Genomic DNA, 23,389 nt, shown 5'->3' on the forward strand with positions numbered 1-23,389 from the left:
GTGGTTATCACTAGTGCCATGAAACTCTCAAGGTGTCTTTGAACTGACTGCATGGGTACAGAAAGTGGGGAAGGTGACACCTTGCATTGTCTTCAAGGGTGTCATCCCGCATCCAAGCTCCTGTGCTTTGTGTCCTCCACCCCCCTCCGTTCTCCTTTTGTAGCACAGGGCTGCTACAGGGGAATGAATTTAGTTTCTTCTTTTTTTTTTTTTTTGGCCATGACCTGCAATGTTAGCGGCAGCAGCGCTCGCACGGAGACGAGAAGAACTTTTCCCTCCCCAAACTGGCGGCCGCATCTCGCCTCCCCAGCTTGTTAAAATCATTTTCTTCGCCCCCCGCTCCCCCCAAGGTTCAGCTTCCCGAATGCCGATCGGCAAAGTTGTCGGGCGGCAGGGGCAGCAGGACCGTCTCCCCCCGCCGCTCCCCGGGCGCAGGGAGCTGTCCAGCACCGCCGCGGGACGGCAGGGCCGGGGCGGCCGCAGCGGGAGGGCCGCGGGGAGCCCCCGGCAGCTCCCCGCCGAGCCGTGCGGGGGGACACCGGCCCGTTCCCCCGCTCCCCCCGCCTTCGCCCGGATCCAACGCGCCGGGAGGAGAGCGGAGCGCCCTGTCCGCCCGCCCGGCAGCCGGCAGCGGCGGGAGCGCGGGCTGCGCGTCGGCTCCGGCCCTTGTCCCGCCCCGCCGGTGCTGCTGCCCGCCGGGGGCGGTGGCAGCATCCCCCCGGCAGGCGGGAGCGGGGCTGCGGGCCGCGGCGTGCGGGGCTGAGCGCGACAGGCGGCGAGCGGGGCGGGGGGAGGCGGGAGGAGGAGGAGGAGGAGGAGGGGGAAAGGGCTCCAAACAACACGTGATTCCCGCGGAGCAGCGAGGGAGCCGGGGGAGGGGAGAGCGAGGGCGGGCAGCCGAGGCAGAGGAGGGCACCATCCGCCGCCGCCGCCGCCGCCGCCACCGCTTTAAAGCCTCCCGGCGCGGCACCGCGCAGCACCCGCGCTCCGCCGGCCAGGCGCGGCGAAGGCGCGGAGCTGCGCCGGCCCCGGCCCCGGCGCGGCATCTCCGCCGCCGCCTCCCGCCTCGGGGCACCCGCGGCCATGCGAGGCGGCCGCCCCCGCGGCCGCGCAGCTCGGCGCTGCCCGCCGCGGCTGCCCGCCGCCCCGCGCTGAGCCCGGCCGCCGCCGCCGCCGTCTCCCCGCGGCACCATGTCCCGGCGCAAGATCTCCTCCGAGTCCTTCAGCTCGCTGGGCTCGGACTGCCCGGAGACCAGCCCCGAGGAGGAGGGCGAGTGTCCCCTGTCCCGCCTCTGCTGGAACGGCAGCCGCAGCCCCCCCGGCCCCGCCGACACCCCCTTCGCCGCCGCCGCCGCCGCCGCCGCTGCCGCCGCGGCCAGCGCCGGGGCTCGCCGCGCTCCGCGCCGCCGGCGGGTCAACCTGGACTCGCTGGGCGAGAGCATCCGCCGCCTGACGGCCCCCGCGGTGAGTGCCCCGCGCCCGCGGAGCGCCGCGCCCGCCCCCGGCCGGCTCCGCGGGGTCGGGTCGGCGTCGGGAAGGGGGCGGCGGTGCCCTCGCCCTTCGCCCGGGCGTCCCCGCCGCGCCGCCGCAGCCCCCTGCCCCGCCGGGCCAGCCCCGGCTGCGGGTTGCCGGCCCCGCGAACCGGCGGGAGGAAGGATCTCGGCAGCCCGGTGCTGGAAATGGGGTCGGGAGGCACAAATACGTGCCGCTGCCGGTTTAGCCGAGTTTATTGTTTCTGCCGAGTCCTTTTCTGAGTTAAAACATGGTAAAATCATAAAAGTGCTCACGGCTGTCTGGTCCTAGCAACATTTTATTATAAAAAGTTATGTCTATATGATTCATGGCATGCACATTCTTCCTTCAGCATAGAGGAGATGTGAACTTATTACATTTATAGGGCTTTTCCGTACTGAACAAGGTAAAACCACAAAGTTTCGACTTGGTGTTCAGAAATATTTCAGCAACAGATTTCCCTGTGCCTCCTGGATGCACTGGCATTCCTGAGAGATCAGTTTCTATTAAGTGTACTTTGAAATCCATGACTTATGATTATCTGGATAGCTACACCTGTGGTTGAGAATCAATGAAGCATTGCATATGCTAAAATAAGTAGTGAATTTGGGTAGAACCTGTAACGTGTGCTGGTGTCGCTTTGTGAGTCTGAAATCAGTGGCTCAGGAGTTCTGGTAGGTTCATGTAAAATGTAAGGTTCTTCTCCAGCCTTTCTGTTATGATTGTGCTATGCTCCTACAAATACCTCTGTGACCATCACTAAATTTTCCTCACGAAAGTTTCAGCTGCAACTGAATGCTTGTTTGGTCTCTGGGATATTTTAACGTGTTACAGTACAAAATATTAATTGCAACAAGTAGCCTTAATCTGTAAGACGACTATATTTGCTATTGTGACATTGGATCATCTTTTTGCGTATTGTTATCCAGCTTTGGAAATTATGAGTCTCATCACCACCAGCTATCAGTTTGCTTTAGTTTTAATATTCTCTTTTCTTTTCGGCGTCCCTTGAACTGTCTAGACAGGAGTGACACGCTGTTTAATGGGACAAGTTAGCTCGCAGTACAAGATAATAGCTGTCCAGTTTCAGTTAAGCCTTTTCTTTCCCATTGATTTTTCCCCTCTCCACTGGGAACCTGGTCTTGTAATGCTGATATTAATAGATGGTATCTCAGGTGACTTGTCTTGTTTTAGTAAAAAAAAAAAAAAAGAAGCTATTTAATTTGATAATAATACAACGGTATAATTAGAGCATGTGTTACCCAAAATATTTAAAGTATTCTGAAGTAGCTCAGTGCAGTATTTTTAGATAACCTTAGTATTTGTATTTTCCCAGCTTTGACTGCTACCTCCTGAACTGAGTTGCTATAAAAGACAATTAGTTTTAGAGCTTTGATGAATTGTTGATTTTGTTCTTTAAATTAGCACATTCTTTGAATTAAGAGACAAGGAAAACTTTGGGAGATCTTATAGTCGTCTTTCCTTCCTGCTCTCAGAGAAATTTCATTTAAGAATGCAAAAATTTCACCCAACCTGGTTTTGATGTCCCAACCAACAGCTTCCATGACTTCCTTGGGAGATAATTATGGCAACTGTTATTGCTGAAAAACTGTCTTTTAAAAAAAAAATTAATATGTGATACATACTGCTCAAAATTTCACTTTTTATCTTGGCATTATGATTGGTGCTTCAGTCACATCTTACACGTTTTGGCATAAATTAATGTGGTTAAGTCTAAAATGTCATGTTGTCACAATCATGGTATAAGAAAAGAATCAGGTCCCCTGTCTTTTCAGTTTTCACTCTGAGAAACCACTGTTTAGGTGCATTGTTATTTTGGTGCATTTTTAAAAAATTGTTCTGTGATACTGAATAAATGCCTTCTTGCAACAAGTCAAGTTACCATATGTTTAACAATTTGAATTGGATTATTTTTGCACATCTGCTAATGTAAATCAGGAATAACTTTAATTAGAAGTAAAAAAAAAATACTTTGCCGGTAAAATTAGTGTCAAATGGGACTCATTTCCATTATTTGTAAAATTAAAAGGCAAGTCTGAAGGGTGCATTGACTTATGTTTTTTCTGAACAAAAAGCTTTAATAATTTTACTACAGGCATAGATACCTCTTCATTCCATGACACTACAGATATGGGTGTCTGTTAAGTGTATAAACATATATTTATGTACATACAAGTGTGTGTGAAGGTATACACTATTTATATTCCCTGCAATGGCTTGATATTTTCCTTTCCAACATGAATGCAGGAGCAATTTTTCCCCATCCCAGTGCTGAACACTTCCAAAGCTGAAAGACGCTACAGGTTCCTGATGCTTATACTTAGCCTTAATTTTGTACTTTCCTTCGGCAGTGGGTGTTTTCACTGAGAAAAAGAATCTTTCTGTGTGTTTAATAGTGCTGTGACACGCAGAGAGATCTCTGGGGTGATACTGTTTCAACGTGGCAGTAGCAGGGGCTACCGAGAGCTGCTCTGGGGCTGCGGAGAGTCTCGAACTGAGCAGGAGGGAGCATCCAAGGGGCGAAGGAGCTGAGCAAGAGCTCTGTCCATGGGGCAGAGTGGCAAGAAGGCTGTGCAAGCAGACTAGGTCTTAGGGGTGGTAGCGCAAAAATGTATGTGAAAATATTAGTGTCTCCTGTGCAATGTGTTCACGAGTTAGTACAACTGCACTGTCAAGGGAAAGAGATTCTGTAGAGTAAAATGCAGTAATGAAGCATTTGAGATATTTTATATTAAAATACAGTGAAAAGAAGTTACTGCATTTTGTATCACCTGTAATCTTGGTCTCAAGTTTAGCTGAGTGTGACTTTGCACAAATTTTACTTTTTGTGGAACTGCAGGAAAAAATTAAACACCTTGCTGTGTTGCAGCGTTTAATCCTACCCTTCTGCTGGCTCCTGGAGAACAGCTTCTAGCACTTTCCAGCACATACGATTTTTCCAACCTTTTTCTTAAATACATTTTTCCTGCAGTTGCTATACTAGAGGATGTAGGTGTCTGATCCTCAGTCAGCGCAGGTCATTTTATGTTCCTCTGGGTTCCTAAAGGTTTCCTGATGTGCCTGGATGGCTGAAGGGTGGGCACCGTTTACCTGGAACTCACATACCCTGAACCCTCTATTTCTTAACAGCCAGAACTAGGAGGATGATAAGGCTCACCTCCACTGAAACAACTGTGTATTTTGGAGGCAAAGGTGTGGTGATGAAGAAGATGAGCAGACCTCCATATGTACCCTACCATTGTCATTCATAAGTAGGGTGTGCTGGGGAAGGTCAGGGAGACAGGGTGCACCGGGCAGGGAGGCAGAGCAGCGGTGACGCAAGAAGAAAGGCAGCTTTTTCTCAAACCTGCACTCAACAAACTAACTATGCATATACTGAACATCATCACTTTGAGTAGCTGCCCTGTTGCCCCCCAAGTAAGCAGGCGCATTGGCAGCAGGAGGGTCGAGGCTCTCCCAGCAGCCAGGCAGAGCTGGGTGCCGCAGACCGAAGAGTCAGGGGAACGGTGCCCAGCCAGGGCTGTGCTCAGCACCTGAGTGTGAAGATGTTTTGTGGGACTAAATTTAGCTGCTCAGTGCAATAAACCCTGGAAATTGCACACACTCAGTTCTTGTGACTCCTGTATCACATGAAACCGTGGCCAACAGTGCTCCATGCTTATTGCCCCATGTCTGGCTCTGCCCTCTCACAGCCTTTCACCCCTGCGATATTCCCACAAAGCTGAGCCCATAATTGTGTAGGCAGCTTCTATCCACTCTAACATGTTCCTAAATCATGTTCCTGACTGGGCAAAGATGTTCCTTCTGTCCTTTATCTGAACGACCATCAAAGGGTCTTTGTTAAATACTCTATCAGAGAAATTTGGAGCTAGATCCAGCTTCTGTCAAAACAAACAGGTGTCCTTCTCACTGGGCTGGGTTCAGGTTTTTGGAGATAAATAATAAAAAGCTGTGAACCTTGTAAGGACATTGATTTATGACCTTGTTTTTAAGAAATCAGCTGCAATAATTATATGTACATCACAAGCAAATTAAACGATATATTTTTCTTTTAATTTCAGCTTTATTGTTGTGTTCCATTTTAAGGGTTGAATTTTACACCCACAACCACATGAACTTTGATAACTAGAGATGATGATACTATACGCTATTCATTATCAACATAAATTTTTCTGCCTTTTAGAGCTCTGCTATGTGTGAATGATACCCTGGCACCAGTGGACACAGTTTTATTCTGTAGAAATGCCATTTAGTATCTTACTGAATTCCAGTTCCTTGCAGCAATTTGCACATTTGCTCCAGTTCTATCTTGACTTGTATCCAACACCGGGCTGAAAATAGAATCAAAATCAGAAAAAAAAAAAATTTGTCACTGATTTGAAAAGTCAAATGCTCAGCTCCCATCTAAGGGGCATGGACTACCCTGAAGCATCTAAGAGTGACTGGGCATGCATTCAGAGGAGACTGTGAACCCCCAAGCGCTGTACTGATCTTTCTGGAAAGAGAATTACAGCATGACACAGCATTAAACCGACTTACATTTCCATTTGATTTTATTTTCTGAATGGCCTATGTAACGCATCTCTTGAACTGTAAACATTATTAAGTGAAAATCGCTTCTCATATACTTTCCCGTTCATTCAGAATTATTCCTGCTATTCTTTAAAGGCCCAGTTGAAGACACATTAAAGTAAGAACATTTTTTTCCTATTTAAGTGAGGAAGCTGCTACTGGCTGCTGCCAAGTAACTTGAATTTAAGAATTGTCTTTGAATACAGCCTTTTTCCTGACAGTGGGAGAAAAGTGAACCTAAGGACTGTTGTGTAGGCTAGTACTTATATCACAGAACCTCTGTAACTTGAAATTGCTTAATTGCAAGTAAATCCTCCGGTGAGTAGAGGTGGGGTTTTGGTGGAGAAGTTGCAAAGTAGCAGCTCAAATTGAACGTGGCTCCATCACAAACCTCTACCACTTACTCTCAAGGAATAGCTACTCTTTTTAGTAGCAATAACAAGTTGTTGCCACTAACAGGAGAGGTAACAAAATGATTTCTACATAAGATTTTGAAAAAAATTTGCAGAAGGGTTCTGAGCTCCTTATGACTCACATTAACCCATCAAGTGTATCTAAGCTCTACTGTTGTAGGGATAACTTCTGCCTATCTTTCTGAAGGAAGTAAGGTCATGTCAAATGATATCCATATCAGCGGTGTGATGAGCTTAATCATTTAATAGCCCAGGCTGGATGAGCTTTACATGAGTAACATCCTTCTTGGGAATGAGGGTGGGAAGGAAAAAAAAGTGTAAAAAATGGTGAAGAAAGGCATATCCCATGAGAAACTCCTGATTTCTAACTCCATCAGACAAACAGGATTAATTTTTTTAAAGTATAATAAAATCAGACTTTTTCCCAGTATCTTTCAACATAACAGAGAGAAAAGCCATGTATACGCAAGGTTACATGAGCAGTCTGTAGTCAGTCAATCTGCTATTTCATAGCGCGGAACAGGGCTGTGGTGTCTTAAACAGGAACATTCTGGAAAACATTGTCAATATGAGAATCACGGTGGGTTTTGTATGTTTGTCTTGTTTGGTAGTTTAACATCTCATGCGAGGGAGCTTCAGCCCCAGCAAATAAAATATTAAAGGAATCAGTTTAACTGCACCCGAGGGCCTGCTGCATTCTATTGACCTTGATGAAATTTTATTTAGGATGAGTTTGAATATTTGACATCTAGTGCTTGTACTGATCGTAGCAATAGTTGCTTTCTTAATGTTTGTATAGTTCCAGGCTGAAATCTTGACTTCTGTGCAGTGCTTGATAAAAACCATTCACACATTGCAGGCGTCTTTGCTGCCTGGAAGCAGAGAGCATCTCCCTGCTGGGGATCAGACCTGGCCACAGGCAAATCTCGACCGCTGGCCAACAAACCAGAGTGTGGCAGCACCAGTGTTAATCCCACAAAATTGATCTCCATTGTTTTGCACTTCTCTGCCTCTCCCCTGGCCAAAGTGCCCAGGTGCAAATAACAGACAAAGATGTAAAGCCGAAGGGTTACGTATGTCAATATATGTCCCTAAGTAGCAGCGTGCAGTCATGGCTCTGTCAAAATGAGGGTGAATGTCCTTCATTTGCAACTGCTTGAGCAGAGACAGTTACTACTTCACAGCAGTCCAATGTACTCCTGGTGAAACTTAAAATGTTAACAGAGAGAAAAACCCTCTCTTCCCTTCTACCTCTTGTGCTAATGTTAAAGGCTGTTATAAAATGCTTTAAGTAAAAGAAATCATTCCATCTCATATCCAAATTCTTTCTAGATGTGTCTGCTTGCTAACTCTCAAAATAAGTTTCAAAATGAAGACAAAAAAAATCTGTGGTTTTTCTATAGATCTCAAAGGGATAAGCATCTTTGCAGCTCTGCATATGAAATTAGGTCCAGTTATACGGAGGAAATTTTTTTTCTCTCCTAGCAGAAGAAATTCCCTGAGAAAGGCTGACGTGTAAAGCCTTTCATTTCCGATCTGTCTGCTAGAGTAGCACCAATGATTTTATGTAGTAGATGTGAGTTGCATTAAAAGGTGAACAGGTAGCATTAGCGGTAGATCACCTATTATATTCTCACCTACTGTATACATTCTTTCTGCAGCACAGAACAGATCTTCTATCCATTCCAGACATGGCTGAAATTCAAACATGAACAAAGTGATGCCAGCCGGTATTATAATGGATAGCACCCTGAGATATTTATCCTTCACTGTCAAGGAGTTAGACTAGATGATCTAATAGGCAATTTCCATCCCTAATGTCTGTGATTCTTCTAGTGGAAAGGCAGCTGGGGATGCAGGAGTTATAATTTCTAATTATTATTTAGCTCTGCTTTATTTCTTCAGAGTGTTTGCATTGTTATTGCCATGAAATAGTATGGGGTAAAATTTTTAGTCTCAATGTTATTTATTAAATTAAGGCATTTTCTCTGATATGCGCAAGTATTTCTCTGTGAAAAGTGCCCCAGTTTGCATGAACTGAGGAGCAGAACAGTCTCAGATTTAGTTGCCATGTGGTACTGAGCTCAGGTGCTGTGCTCTTGCCTGGTCCCGTCTGGATCCTCGCGAGCTGTTGTAGGGCAGCTTGTTTGGCCTCCAGCTGTCAGTCATCCCACTCTGGATCCCCAAACAGTCCCCTCCTGGGGATTCTGCATCTTCCCCTCTATGATTCTATGATACCAAATCTGGTGCTAGTCATGGAGGTCTGCAAGCAGTTGGTGCTTTTATCTAAAGCACAAACCTCTGGACTCAGGAAGCTGGTTTTCATGAAGAAAAAATACATTTTTAGCTTGTACAGTTACAGAGAAAAAAATGAGTACACCCTAAAGGTTCAGAAGCTAGAGAGTAAAAATACATTTTTTCCTGTTTATATTATCAAAAGCACTATTAAGCCCCAAAGATGATTTTTTTCTTTTTTAATTTTTCAAATGTTTTCTTATGTTGGGACTCTCCTTCTCCTTTGTTGGTTTCTGTCTGTGCCCTTTAATTTCATTCTTCAGTTATTGGGAAGGGGACAGGGAGGGATCCTGGCTGTGCAGGACGTGCGAAGACCTGCGAGGGAACCTTCCTCCTTTCTACAACATCATAAAATTGTAGGATGCCAGAGAAGCCTTCCTGTTCTTTTTCAGTTCTGTCTTTCCCTAGTTGCAGCAATTTCAATGCTTATCTCCCCAGTACTGGCATTTGGAAATGTTGATAAATGTTTGTCTTCAGCTGGAGCCTTGGTTCTTTTTTTATGGCCTCTTTAACATCAATATTTTGGTGACTAGAAGGACAGGGACATAACAGTTCTCCACTGCTTTCATGATCGTGGGCTAAATATTAAAAAACCCCCGACTGGATGTTAAAATTACTATTTTACCATTTATTTCCTTCTGGATAGGCCAGGTGCATACCTACTTATGGGTGCTTAGAGATCTGTAATCACCTATGCCTAAAGACTTGACTAAAATCGGCTCTGAAATATGAAAAAAAGAAATGTTTTTCATTAATGAACGATCACCAGCAGCGAAGCTGGCAATTAAAGTCTTACACATTTGCTGAGTTAGTGACTGAACACTACAAATTTGAAGCTTGTAAAACTTTCAACATCAAAGCGCCGGTTTGGCTGAGGTCTGTGGCATCTTGCATCTGTATGCAGATGGGCGGATTCCTCTAGGAAGGACTTTGCAGCTCCCCAGGGCACAAGAGCCCAGAGGAGCCCCCTGACCCGGAGCCCCCTGACCTGGCAGACTTCCTCGAAGAAATTCTGATAGAAGCAAAGTGGTTTCTAGCTGAGCCTATTATGCTCTTCAGTGCTTCAACTTTCATGTTTAAAATTTTAAGCACTCAAGTTTTTAAGAGCATGACTGCTGAAGCACTTCTGAGGCACAGCTAGGAGCCACTTAGCTTTTGCCAGGAAAAATCTTTGAAGCCTTGTTAGGGTTACGGAAAAACTGTCTGTGTACCTGGCTGCTCTCTTGGCTCGGACCTCCCTGTTCCATGCAGTCCCTTTCTTCTCTAATTCTATCTGGTTATCTTAGGATGCAAAAGGAATGGGATGGAGAATTTGGAACTGCATTTATGTAAATTTAGACTGAGTCATCTGGGATACTGTGTGCAGTTCTGTCACCTCAGGGTGGTGTTTGTCTGTCCTTACTTAAACATTTAAAAGATGTCTAAGTCTAGAGCAATCACTCAACACCTTTTCTAGACAAAAGAAAGGAATGGGTATTTCTAAAGACTGAGTCCTCAGGCATGTATTAGATGCCAGCTGTAGGATGAAATGAATCACTTTGGGTGCCTACAGTTGGGCATATGAGCCATACCGTTTATTTCCAAACGTGTTGCAATCAAATGAAAGACAGTTCAGAGGCAACAGAAAATGTCTAGGGAATAGGCTACAGTCTCTGTCCTCTGAGAGGAGATTGGAAAGCTTGTATTTGATTGCTGTGGGGAAGACATTTATAATAAGGGATGCAATTAAAGTGGAAGTCCTCTCCCCCTTGTCTCCAAAACTGGAGGCAATGAAGTTAAAAGAAGGAAAAATGAAACTCAAGAGAAAAAAAATGGTACACAATGTTTAAACTGGAATTCTTTTTCAATGGAAGTTGTCTGAGTTAAAAAACATGGAATACTTCAAGATCATTTAGACAAATATCTTCATAAAGATTTTCTCCAGTTAGTCACAAAAGCTCTTTTGAAAAGCTACTATGCCTCTAGCTTCAAGTCTTGAAGCAGTTTTGCACTACTGGAGAGTCAGGCGAGGTGTAACAAGAAGAGCAGATTCTCTTCGAGTGCATCCTGCAAACAGTGGTGTCTGGAGAGTCACAGCAGCTGTCACGGCAGGGCTGCCATGGTCGGGATCGCTGCCTGCTGCTGTGCAACAGTGGTGGGCTTTGATTGCAGCACTGAGTTGCCAGGTGGAAGAGCTGTAGGAGACGGTGAGCAGGCTGTACGCCTGTGCCCAAATGCGGGCAGCATGAGGAGCAAACAGGTGGCATTAGACATCCCCTGATGTCTCATAGACTGAGCTTGCACACATCCTTGTGTGGAATGGCACTTGGGATGGGAGTGCTGCAAGAGATGGACACAAGTTCTTCAGGAAGGACGGGCTGGGAAGGTGAGGAACAGGAGGTGCTCTCTGTGCAAAGAGGTGGCAGCAGCGTGTGCACAGTTGCCTTTGGACAGAGCAAACTGGCCCACAGTGTGAGGGTCAGGAGTAGAGGACAGATGAGCAGGGCTGGTGTGGTGGTATGTCTGCTACACAATGGATGGTCAAGAAGTGAAGGCAGAGGAAGCCTTTAGCCTTTGAGGCTTGGATGAAGCCCCACAATGGCAGGACTTGGTACTCGTGGCGGTCTTCAGCCAACCCAAAATCCACAAGAAGGAATCCCTTCTACCTTATATGTCATTCCAGATGGAGCTTGGGTACAATCTGGTATGGCAATTCTTGGATTCATTTACACTTAACAATAGCGATACTGGCATTTCTTAATTTGAGTTGCCCGTAGAAACGTGAACTGATGTGATTATTCCTTTTGCGATGCATAGCAAATATTAGTAAATCGTTATAATAAAAATGAATTGTTAAAATTTACTATTTTAGCTAATAGTCACTATTTTACATTTATATTAAATCTTTCATTTTAAGTGGTTTTGAAGCTTTAAAACCTTTCCAGTAAATAAGCACCACTGAGTACCTGCAGGGCATAAACATACATTGCAATAGAAGAGGTGTATTGTTATAGGTAGGCTACCTTTTATCTCCCCGAATGGCAGAAACTATGTTTCTTGGAGATGCTACTTGAAGAAGGTTTAGCTATTTTGACTCCATGCCATCTTGCCATTGGATGCAGAAAAGAGGTGGAAGTGTTTCCTCCCCACTCTTGTAGGCAATGCATAGTCAGTAGTGGCAGAAGCGGTGCACCAAACTACCCTTGTAAGTAGCTACGAGCTGGTGTTATCTCTCTCCTCTCCATTTTGTTTAGTCATAGCCATAGTTACAGAATTGCATCGATAGCAAAATGACACTCACCAGTGATGAAATACAGCAAACCGAGAAGGCGCACAGAGGCTTTTTAACCACGAACAGTGACATGCTGTAATAATTCTTGTCAGAAATGAAGAAAGACTTTGTGGCTCTGCAGGTCAGTTTTCATACTGGCTATGAGCATGTTACATAGAGCTCGGTTTATGACCAGTGTTTTAATCGTAAATCCTATTTTTTGTCTGTACTTAATTTCTAAGATTTGATAGGAGATGCCAGTGAAAAGGAGTATGAGTTCATGGGATTGTATAAAATTGTCTGACAGCAGCTAGGCAGATGATTTATCTTTCGGAAGAGAAAGGTTTCTGTGTTGTTTTTTTTTTTTTTTTTTTTTCATTCCAGTACTGCAGGAGAAGGGAGGTCTATTGATGAAATAAGCTCAAGACTTGGAAGTTGCTCGTATGGTCAAATCTTGAGGTATTCAAAAGGACTTTTCCCTGGGTAAAAGAGGTGCAACATCTGTGTGTCAGGCAGGAGAAAGGCAAAGGCAATCCATGGAGGGCTGCTCAGGTGTCATAAGCTGCAAAACTTCTTGAGAAGACAAAAAGCTATTTTCCTTCATTTCTGCTGTGGTACCAGGCATTGCTGCCTTCCATATGCTTGCTGTAAAAGCACTTTGGGAGAACCAGAAGGGAGATTTAATTTAACAATCAGACATTTCTACCGTTCCCCATTTCATGTCAGAGGAGGTGCTGGTGGAGTACTAATGTTCTGTGTGTAGGGCATCAGGCTGAGGGAAATGCTCTATGGAGATGTGAGGTGGCAGCTGTCTGGACCTTTTTGCTTAAAGCTGTTTTGCTTTTCCTGGTTGCTAGAGTGGGAAAATACATCTTTTCTATATGTGAAGAATGGATTTTTCTGCCTGCTGAGCACAGAAAGCTTCTGAATCTCTGCGAGAACATGCCATGAAATATATTTGTAGCCCATCAGGCCTAAGGACTTCAGCACCTGCTGTACCACTGAGAAGGGTGTGATTTTTTGATATGTGATTGTTTCATTCATTGTGTTTTGCAAGAGAACACTTTAATGATTTTTAGCACAGGAAACTTAGCTCCCACAGAGAAAAGAAGTAATTATCTGATACGGAATTAACAAAAAACCCCAAACCTCTTTCAAGGTTTACATCTGTTTTGAGCTTATTTCTGTTAAGCGCATGTGTTTCTACACATGCAAATGCAAAAGGGTAGACACATTCGTATAGTTTGGTATTAAAAAAGAAATCTTGACAATTGCACAAACCTAGTGCAGCTTGGTATACACTTTTTCATTCCTGCCGTCATCACAACAGGTACCTCCTTCTGCAAACTCATGGGCGATAGTAGGCAGAAAGCTCAGCTTTTGAACTGCTGAATGCATACAGAAGCAAGCAAAATCTGAGACTTTCAAAGATTTTGGTGGTTTTAGAATTAAATTCCTCTAATTAAGGGGTGTTTCAACTATTGCTTTCCAAAACGATTAGGTGTTTTTTCCAAAACGTAGGGAAATAGCAGACACCTCTAAAATTTGAGTGGCTGCTGCTGTGAGTCTGATCAAAATATCCCTGTGTGCTTCTGATACAGAAGGAAGGTTTATAAACCCCGGTTGTGTACCTTTGTCTGACCTGTGGCACGAGGGCAGAATGGACAGGTGAAAAACCTCAGACTTGACACAAACCAGTAATTTTGGAAGAACGATGTTTTGCCGTAAGTGACTTGGAAAATTCCAAAGAGAATGACATGGATTTCAAAGTTTCTTTATTTACCCAAGGATGTCTCATGAATTAATTCAAAGTAATAGTAATAGCAGCAGCAGCAGTAGTAGTAAGGAAAATAAATATATAAGTATTTTGGTGAACACTGTAGTAGTAGTAATAATGCAAATAAACACATATATGCACATATGTAGTTTGGTGAATACCTATTAAAATGAAATAGCATAGAAATGCTTGAAGCATGTCATGATTTTCTTTTGATGAACTTGAGTTTCCTGGTAATTTGAAGGATGACTGGAGAATCATAGCTTGTCAGGAAAGTAAGCCATAATAAATCGTGCCTTTATAATATCCTTTAGTACAAAATGCTCTAGGGAGTGTACAAAGTTTAAAAATCCAATGCCTTTTCCTGGTGATACTTTCATCACAAAATAATAACATTTTCTTGCAACTATTTTAAATTAATTATTTTTAAATTATGAGATAATTGGTGGGTGATAGTTTTTGAAAATGAATAGCAAAATGGCTCCTTTGTTATGCACAACTAGTCCTGTAAGCAGTATTTATTATGTCACATTGTAAAATTCCTTCCTATTTAAATGGTGAAGTAAAGTATAAGGAATGAATACTATTTCATATCCATTGCTATGATGGACACCGAGCAGGTAGAAGATGATGAGAAGTAAAACTGCAGAAAAATAGTGTGTTAAAAGATAATGTTAATTGAACTGTACTGTACTTCCCTGATCTTATGATTTTTTTAATTATTCTTCCATAGCCTCAGACCATTCGGCAAACTCTTCAAAGGACACTGCAGTATTTTGAGCATCAAGTTATTGGGTAAGTGTTAATGTGAGGTAATGAAAGGTGCTTGGTGATGTTTTCCTCTATGCTTCCCAACTCACAGCCTTGTTTGACAAGCGTTTTAATTTTTGTCACAAATTTTTAGAGATGCTCTGGAGTAACTATACGTACTGTGGACATTAATGATAAACTGGTGTCCAGTCCTGCTTCCATGCAACCCCATCAGAGCATGACTGCTCCATTAACAATGATGTTTCCTATATAAAGAGAAGAGGGAATCTTTTACAAAAAGATTTACTCCAATTTTCTTTTCACAGAGCCAGCTGAGAATGCTGGAAAAGTTATTTACGCTGTGATCTGAGGTCCAAATCTTGCAAATTCCTTGTTACAAGCACTGTTACATACTTGCAAGTTTTTGCAGAAGCAGGGGTGAAAGCCGCTTTATTAATAGATGACTGAGGAGTAAAAAGAAAGTAATAGCAACTGTCATCATGAAAACCTAAGACATTCTGCCATTGATTAAAATAATCTCCTTTCAACCTTTCCCTTACCTGCACAGGTATTTTCATTACCTATGGAACTATTTTATTCTCACAGATAACTTGCTTTTCCTGACAGAGTCAGAATACAGTGGCTGCACATCTATAGCCATTAAATGGCTGTACCATATGACAAATCCTCTGAATTTAATTACACAGATGTAAGGGAAGTTTTTTTCAAGCTGCATTGAGTGTCTTTTTAGAATTTATGACATAGTTTCGAAGCTCGGTGCATTGAAGGGAATTGTCCTTGCCTGTTTCTTGATGTTTGGTTAAAATTCACAGGGCGCCCCAGCTTGGTGGGTGTTACCTGCCATATTAGCAGTCTGGCTGGTGCCTGAGGGCCGCGAGGGAGGCCAGTCTCCATGGATAGTTGTGACATCCACCGTGGAGCAGGCAGGGGGGAGAAGCCTTCTGGATGCTAATTTTTTTAGTTGCTGAGAAAATTGCTTGAAGTCTCACATTAGGAGACTTCAGAGGATGAGACAGTGCCTTGAGGAAAAACGTGTGCAATAACAATGAGGCTTTTTACTTATGCCCACATGTGGCTTAGATGTAGTTTTTTTAATGGACAAAGTTTTAAATGGGGACACTTTGAAAACCTGTAATTCCTGTGCCTTGTGATACACTGACTCAGTTTTCTGAACATCAGTATGAGTTTGTTAAAGTAGCGTTTGTCTCTAGAGGATGTCCTATAATTGTCCTGCCCTGTGATCTTTACTTTGGTACACATTGTGGTGGGTTGACATTGTCCAGCTGCCAGACCCCCACCCAGCTGCTCTGCTCTCTCACTTATATCATAGAATCATAGAATGGTTCAGGTCGGAAGGCATCTTAAAGATCAGCTAGTTCCAAACTCCCTGCCATAGGCAGGGACACCTCCTACAAGACCAGGTTGCTCAAAGCCTCATCCAGCCTGGCCTTGAACACTTCCAGGGATGGGGCATCCACATCTTCTCTGGGCAACCTGTTCCACTGCCTCACCACCCTCACAGTAAAAAATTTCTTTCTGATGTCCAATGTAAATCTCCCCTCTTCCAGTTTGAAATCATTACCCCTCATCCTATCACTTCCCCTCTTCAACAGGACAGGGGAGGGAAATAAGATGAACAAAGCTTGAAGGTCAAGATAAAGTCTCCTGACTCCTCTACCTCCTCTCACACTGAGTGGCACAGGGGGATGGAGGTTGTGGTCAGTCCATAACAGCTCCTCTCTGCTGCTCCTTCCTCCTCACACTTTTCCTGTGCTCTTTGTGGGCTATCCATGTGCTGCAGCTTCCTTCAGGGCACATCCCCCTGCTCTGGCATGGGGTCCTGCACAGGCTGCAGTGTGGGTATCTGCTCACTGTGGTCCTTCATGGACAACCTGCTTCCCCATGGTCTTCTCCAGTGGCTGCTGGTGAATCTCCAGTTGGCGCCTGGAGCACCTCATCCTCCTCCTTCTTCACTGACCTTTGTGTTCACAGGGCTGTTTCTGTCACTTCTTTTCCTCACCCCTCACATCACCATGAGGTGCTTTGCCCTTTCTTGTATACATTTTTCCAGAGGTGCTGCCATTTTGTCTGAGGGGCTGAGCTGTGCCCTGCGGTGGGGTTGCTGGAACAGTCTGGAACTGGCCTCTCCTCACAGCGGCCCCCGCAGTGCCCCCTGCCAGCACCTGGCTGACACCCCATACAACATAAGTGTTCATCAGATCTCCCGTCCCAGTCAAGATGAGAGGTGAGGAGTGGCCGTGGGGTCAGTCAGGGATTCAGTGAGGCTGGCGGAAGAGGCCTGGCTGCTGGCATGGCGGTGGGGCTGGGCCCTGGCTTTGGGCTCTGGGTCAGCTCTGACACTGTGTCAGGACGTGGCCTCCTGAAGTATAAACAAAGTATGAAAGCATAACGCAACTGTTAGTAAAATAGTCATTAGATAAGCTTTTCTCTGGGCATTGAGCTAAATCAATTGTATATTTTGCCAAGTGCATTATCACTCTGCTGCGATATTTTCTTCACTTGTATTCCCTCTTCTGTCATCATTATCACCTGCATAAAGGTTTGTTTTAAACATAGTTTGAGCTGCTGCTCTGTTTCTGTTGAATTAAGGAAAACCAATCCAGCAAAGCTAAATCAAATAGAATAATTTAGATGGTAGCTGGTATCTTGCTGGTCAGACCACAGCTCTGTTCTTTTATCAGTGGTGAGGTTCTTTTTATTTTTTGTTTAACAGGCTATAGCACAAACTTTATTCTTGATAGCTTAGTAAGTTGCAGCTTGGCATCCTTCTTTCTGCTGAGATCTTTTCCAAAGATAATCCACAGAGAAAGCTGGGTTTTATACTTGCAGTGCTAATGTAATGTGCTGTGGAAGATTTATTCTTCTTATTAGATACTCACCATTGCCTCATAAACATCTTGCTTGGAGTTAACTGTACAACTTCGTTATAGACAACACCCCAGTGGGAATGACGTATAAGACAGATCTGTCTGATATCCTTCCGTTACGCTCCGGCCCTTTGGTACTATTTTATTCTTATGTCTTCATTCTCATTACAGATAATACTTGAGATACCCAGGCTACTAATGTGTTGTCATCCATGTGTGATAGTGCACGAATGGAAAGGAAGTGATCAAGGGCAGAAGAGACAAGGGAGGCTAAAGGCATCCTTTACCACCACTTCTGAAAGACATTTGTCGACCTTGCATTTGTATAAGGATATGCTATAACTTTTTTACTCTTTTTTTACTGTAGTTACAGGGATGCAGAGAAGAACTTTCATAATATATCAAACAGATGCTCCTATACAGACTGCTCTGGCAATGAAGAAACTGAAGATGTCTCAGGAATTCTCCAGTGTACGGCCAATGTACTTGGTATGTATTTTTTCAAGGGGATTTGTTTCCTTTAGTTGGAAGGAAAGTCTACTGACCATTCTAATACCAACAATGAACCAGGGAATTTTTGCTCCAGCAAAGGAAATTTAGGATGTAGGCAGCTACATATCAGTGTGCTGTTACTACATTTGTCTCGTTTTCTACATGTATTTTGTGTCTTTGAGACAATCCAGAATGATTTTTCAGTGGTCAGTGGAGGTGTATTGTGCAACCTGGAGTACTGCGTCCAATTCTGGAGCCCTGCGTCCAATTCTGGAGCCCCTGCTACAAGAGAGATATGGACGTGCTGGAACGTGTCCAGAGAAGGGCCACGAGGATGATCAGAGGGCTGGAGCACCTCTCCTATGAGGACAGACTGAGAGAGTTGGGGTTGTTCAGTCTGGAGAAAAGAAGGCTCCGAGGAGACCTTATAGTGGCCTACCACTGTCTTAAGGGGGCCCACAAGAAAGCTGGTGAGGGGCTTTTTAGGGTGTCGGGTAATGGTAGGACTAGAGGGAATGGATTAAAACTAGAGATGGGTCGATTCAGACTGGACGTTAGGAAGAAGTTCTTCACCATGAGGGTGGTGAGACACTGGAACAGGTTGCCCAGAGAGGTGGTGGAAGCCCCATCCCTGGAAGTTTTTAAGGCCAGGCTGGATGGGGCTCTGAGCAACCTGATCGAGTGGGAGATGTCCCTGCCCATGGCAGGGGGATTGGAACTAGATGAACTTTAAGGTCCTGTCCAACCCTAACAATAAAGTTTAAAAGGCTTTGAGTCCAAATGGACTTGCATCTTTGCAGGCCTTGGTCTTGGATTTATCTCAAGTGCTTTTATGGGGGTTCTACAGAACAAGAGATACTTTTATCATCTCTGGGCCTGGTGGATAGAGGGCCTGGGAAACACAGAGCAGGATGTACCTGAGACACGAAACATTCTGGAAACATATATTCATAGTGAAGACTGCTTGTTGCAATAAACTTTTAGAAATTGCATGTCAATATGATGTCACCCATCACTGAAGTGCAATTGTCTTGATAGCTGTCAAAATTAGATAGCTGGCTATTTGCATCCATTCATATTCATATCCATCCATTCATATCCAGCTTATTCTCCTTCCCAAGTTGTTGGTAAGCTTCCGTCAGACCTGTGTTCCTGATAAAAATCTGTCATAAAAGGCAAAGAAAATATAAGGCTCAGAGCTTAATACTAAGAACTTAGTTTTTTACTGGGGTTGTTTTAACTCTTTCACTTCTATGAAACTGATCATCTTCCTTGTTTTAGAGTAAACTTTACAGACTAAACTTTAACCACTGGGCAATTGTCTACATTTTACAGGGAACTGTAAGGAGGAAAAGTAGTTACTACTTTTAAAGGTAATTGTTTCAAAATAGTAATTCCTAATTTATTTGTGATATTCATTTGCAGTGTAGCAAAGCTGACATTACACAGCTCTACTTCCAGGACTCTAACAATTGAAAATAACTCTTTAAGTTCTAAGACATGAAGTGTTCTCATATCTTAATTGTATGCAATTATGCCTCTACTAAAAAGAAAGTAATACCAGCGTGGTCGTGTTGGTCAATGTGTTTACCACTGCCTGGGCTCAGTCCTGAGGTCAAGTGACCACAGCTCACCCACTTGCAGCACAGTGGCTGAACTGTTGTAGCTGTCAGTGTACCTGCTGCTATCTAGCATCAGCTGTGGAGCGCTGTCATTTGCCATCTGCTGCTTTCATGGAAGTCTGCAAATGGAGACTTGCTGCAGTTGTTTCTCTGTGGGAAAGGCCCCGGTGGGTGGCCAGCAAGAGGGACATGGGCCAGCGGTGAGTCCTGGCAGCAAAGGTGGCCAGTGGCAGCCTGGGCTGTATGAACAGGAGCAGAGATACAGATTGAAGGGACTCATTATCCCCTTCTACTCAGTGCTTGTTAGATCACATCTGGATTACTGAATCCAATGTTAGGAGCTCAAAACCATAGTGAAGTTGATAAACCGGAGGAAATTCAGCTGATGCCACCAAGATGATGGGGGCTGAAGCACCTGCCATGTGAGGAGGGGCTGAGGGAGCTGGGCTTGCTTAGTCTGGAGCAGAGATGGCTTCTCTGGGGCTGTACTTTTTGTAATATCTAAACCCTCTTTGCTCTTCCATTGGAGGTCTCAGTAGACTACTGAAGTTGGAGTGGAAGATGGTATTCTGGTTCATAATTATTTTCCTTTGAGCTGGTAATATAAAGGATAAGCCTGGAACATTTTTATGGGCTTATGCAGTTAGAGAGACTTTCTTCAACAGGAGGCACAACACTGAAATCTGATCTTGTATGGTAATTAAAGATGTGATTTACCTTCCATGTCAGGGGAATACGGTAAAGTGATATTCTGCCCACGTTGTAGTCTGGACCTTTGTATCCTGCTGACTTAAAATCCTTCTGGAGGTATATGCTTTGCATGTCTATCTTTTGTATCTCAAACTGTTAAGCAGACTTGGTACCCTCTGTGAAACACCTAACATTCTAGTTGAGAGATGACTGTGTTTCACTGGCATTCAAAATGCTTTTTTTCGGTGTCACGTGCCTTATTCTGCAAGATGCTAGGCACTGTCAGGGAAGTTCTGAGTGTCTTTAACTGCTGCTGGGAATAGATAGTACTTGGCACTGTGAACTTTTGTTCATGGAGAGAATATAGAACACATTAAATTGTAAATATATCCAGTATTAGTTATGTTTTTTTGTTGTTTACATTTTTAAATAATTGAATGCTAAATCTGAGAAACAAATGTTATGAGTGATAAGGCAGGATTCATGCAAAGTAAGGACTTTTTGTGTTATCATGTGTGTATTAATATTATAGAAAACCAAATCAGATATTCAGTACTTATTTCACCATGACACAAAGTATGTGCTCTGAGAAATAGTTATGAATACACTTTCAACTTCAGCGTGCTTTTAAATCAATATGTTAGTCTTGGTCCCTTAGCATGGCTGAGTAATGTGCAGCCTGTTTTTCCATTGTTATGCTCACAGTGCACGTGTGTCAGGGGCAGATCAGACCGTTGGGATCACAGTGTAGGGGTAGCAGCTACAGATTACTGTCTTAGGGAATTATTAAAGTGGACTTTGCTGAAAATAAGTGTGCAGAGAATTACTCTTGGAAAAGCTCACCTTTTAAAGAATTAATTTGAGTTCATAGCAAAAAAATTCAATAATGTGAGGAAAACAGACATAATTTAAAAGCAGTACTTCTTTCCTTCTCTTTGTCTGGGACAGGAGCATAAGGGAATGAGCAGTTAAACCAGCTTCTTCATTTTAATTGTAGCTCCTATCACAACAGGTAAATAATTAATGGAGGCTGCGTAATTAATTCTCACATATACAGTTATTTTTCTGGTTGAATAAGACTTAGTGAGAGCCACTTCTGTGCAAGAAGGATGTAACCACTGGGGTGTGTACCCAGAGCAATTGGCATTGCTGAGACAGGAGACAAGAATGAATCTGACTGTGATGGAGGCTAGAGAAACTATTGAACCAAATCTGGCTCTCAGTTGAGCGGTAACAGGGACTTGCTGTCTAGGGCTGGAAGAAAGTGTTTCCTTAAAGGTGCTTGAAGCAACCTCCTGCTCTCTTACCTTAGATAATGCCAACGTGATTCACCTCTTCTGACCTTCTAACTGCCTCTAAAATAGTCATTTGGCATTCCTTATTCATCAGAAGACAGCAAATGCTAAAATCATTAGTAAGCTTGGAAGATTGTAAGCAGATGCTTGTCACCATGGTCCTGGTGCTTATGCTGCTCACAGCAAAGCGCTGGCTGCAAGCCGTATGCTCAGCTCGATGCATGTGATTTATCATGTATGAATACTGGAATTTTCCTCCTGTCAATCCATCACTAAAGTGTGACACCATCTTCCTGCAGTGGAAGGACCTGATTCTCCTCATCTCCTCGCTGAGTTGCTCCTGCTACAAGTCTAGACATCAATAGAGCTCCTCCTGCTTTGATCCACTGTAATTAAGGGAACCACAACCACCATGCTCACATACTGTAAACTATGTTTGATACCAGATCAATGGCACAGCTTTCCGTTGTGGTGACAGCTTCTGAGGCTGGAATATTTCATTTAACTTTGTATCCCTTTGAAAATACTCCAGATGCCTTTATGGTGGACTCTGCTTTCTTTATTTGGTACTTCCACACTTTTACAGTGTCCTTCATAAGCCTATCACCCAAAGGAAAAACAAGTGACAGTTTCTTGGAAGATGGGAAAAAGAGAAGAGAAATCCTAGCTTCTAAAGGGAGCCTTTGTAAAGTTCCTAGTTGGAAATAAAGTATTTCAAAGAATAAGCACTGGTATGTTTTATCCTGTTGACACAGATAATGCTTTTAGCTGGCTAGCTAAGCGGTGTTCAGAGCAGATTGGTGTTGTTAGTTTGAACTTATTTTAGAAATAATGATAAGAAAAAGATTCCTGTGATTAAGTATATTACGAGGATGACTACCACATCTCTTTTAGGTGACTATAAATTTATACTGAGGTATGTTAGAGAGAAAGATTATATCTGAAGAGATTTCTTATTTGACCTTGGACAAGTTTTTATTCTTTCTGTGCCTCATTTTCCCATCTGTATAATGAAGATAACAGTTTGGGTTTTTTTAATCCTTTAAACCGTATGTCAGTGCTGTTCATATTTTAACCTTCTCAAAGCAGATGTTTTCATACCATTTGTACATTCAGCACTTTGAGCAATGACAGCCAAATCTTGTTTGGGACTGCTTTTGTCCCCATAATTTAAAATAATTTAATTTCAAGTAAGGTTAGACTGTCCATTTTGACTTAATTGCAGCTAGTCAGAATAAAGCAGAAGAATTCCAGGTAGTTCCAAATTAAAACTTTGGTGACAGGAAAATAAGGATGAAAACTTTTTTTTAATTATTAGTCTGTAATTCCTACTGTAAGGAATTTATTTTGGGACATAAAGCCTTCATGACCTGTCTGCTGCTTATCTTTTGGGCAGATATTCTAGGCAGGTCTGTGGTACTAAGCTTTACGAAGCAATAGAGAAACACCCAGTTTCCATTTTTCAACTCCACTATGTACTTCTGTTACATCACATGATGTTTCACACATCCCAAAGGCACAAACTAGATAAAAATTGTACTGCCTTCACCTCATGTCCTCCAAAAACTCTTTTTCAAACACTGTGCACAATGTAGCTTTGTGGAAATGAACTATTTTTCACTCTTATTTCAATCCTTCATACACAAAAAAAGAAAGGGAGTTTCATGAAGGGAGTTACCTGTTGTCCTTTAGATGTCACCAGTATTTTCTTTGGCGATTCTTTGCATCTTGCTGAGGAACTCTGTAATCTGTCATAACTTTCATAGTAAAACTAATGAGAAATAATTTATA

At 43.4% G+C, this 23,389-nt stretch overlaps 1 protein-coding gene across 1 annotated transcript in view; it reads left to right on the forward strand.

Annotated features, from left to right (window-relative positions):
* Positions 1-1,064: 1,064 nt before the first annotated feature.
* Positions 1,065-23,389, forward strand: part of GUCY1A2 (guanylate cyclase 1 soluble subunit alpha 2) — a 167,700-nt gene continuing 145,375 nt past the window's right edge. The window contains exons 1-3 of the mRNA XM_074570363.1: positions 1,065-1,464; positions 14,574-14,635; positions 17,867-17,988. Of these exons, the coding sequence (XP_074426464.1) occupies positions 1,192-1,464; positions 14,574-14,635; positions 17,867-17,988 (457 nt within the window). The 5' untranslated portion in view covers positions 1,065-1,191. The remainder of the gene's footprint in view (positions 1,465-14,573; positions 14,636-17,866; positions 17,989-23,389) is intronic.

The sequence above is a fragment of the Larus michahellis genome, chromosome 1 (genome assembly GCF_964199755.1).
Source record: "Larus michahellis chromosome 1, bLarMic1.1, whole genome shotgun sequence".
Classification (NCBI taxonomy): Eukaryota; Metazoa; Chordata; class Aves; order Charadriiformes; family Laridae; genus Larus; species Larus michahellis.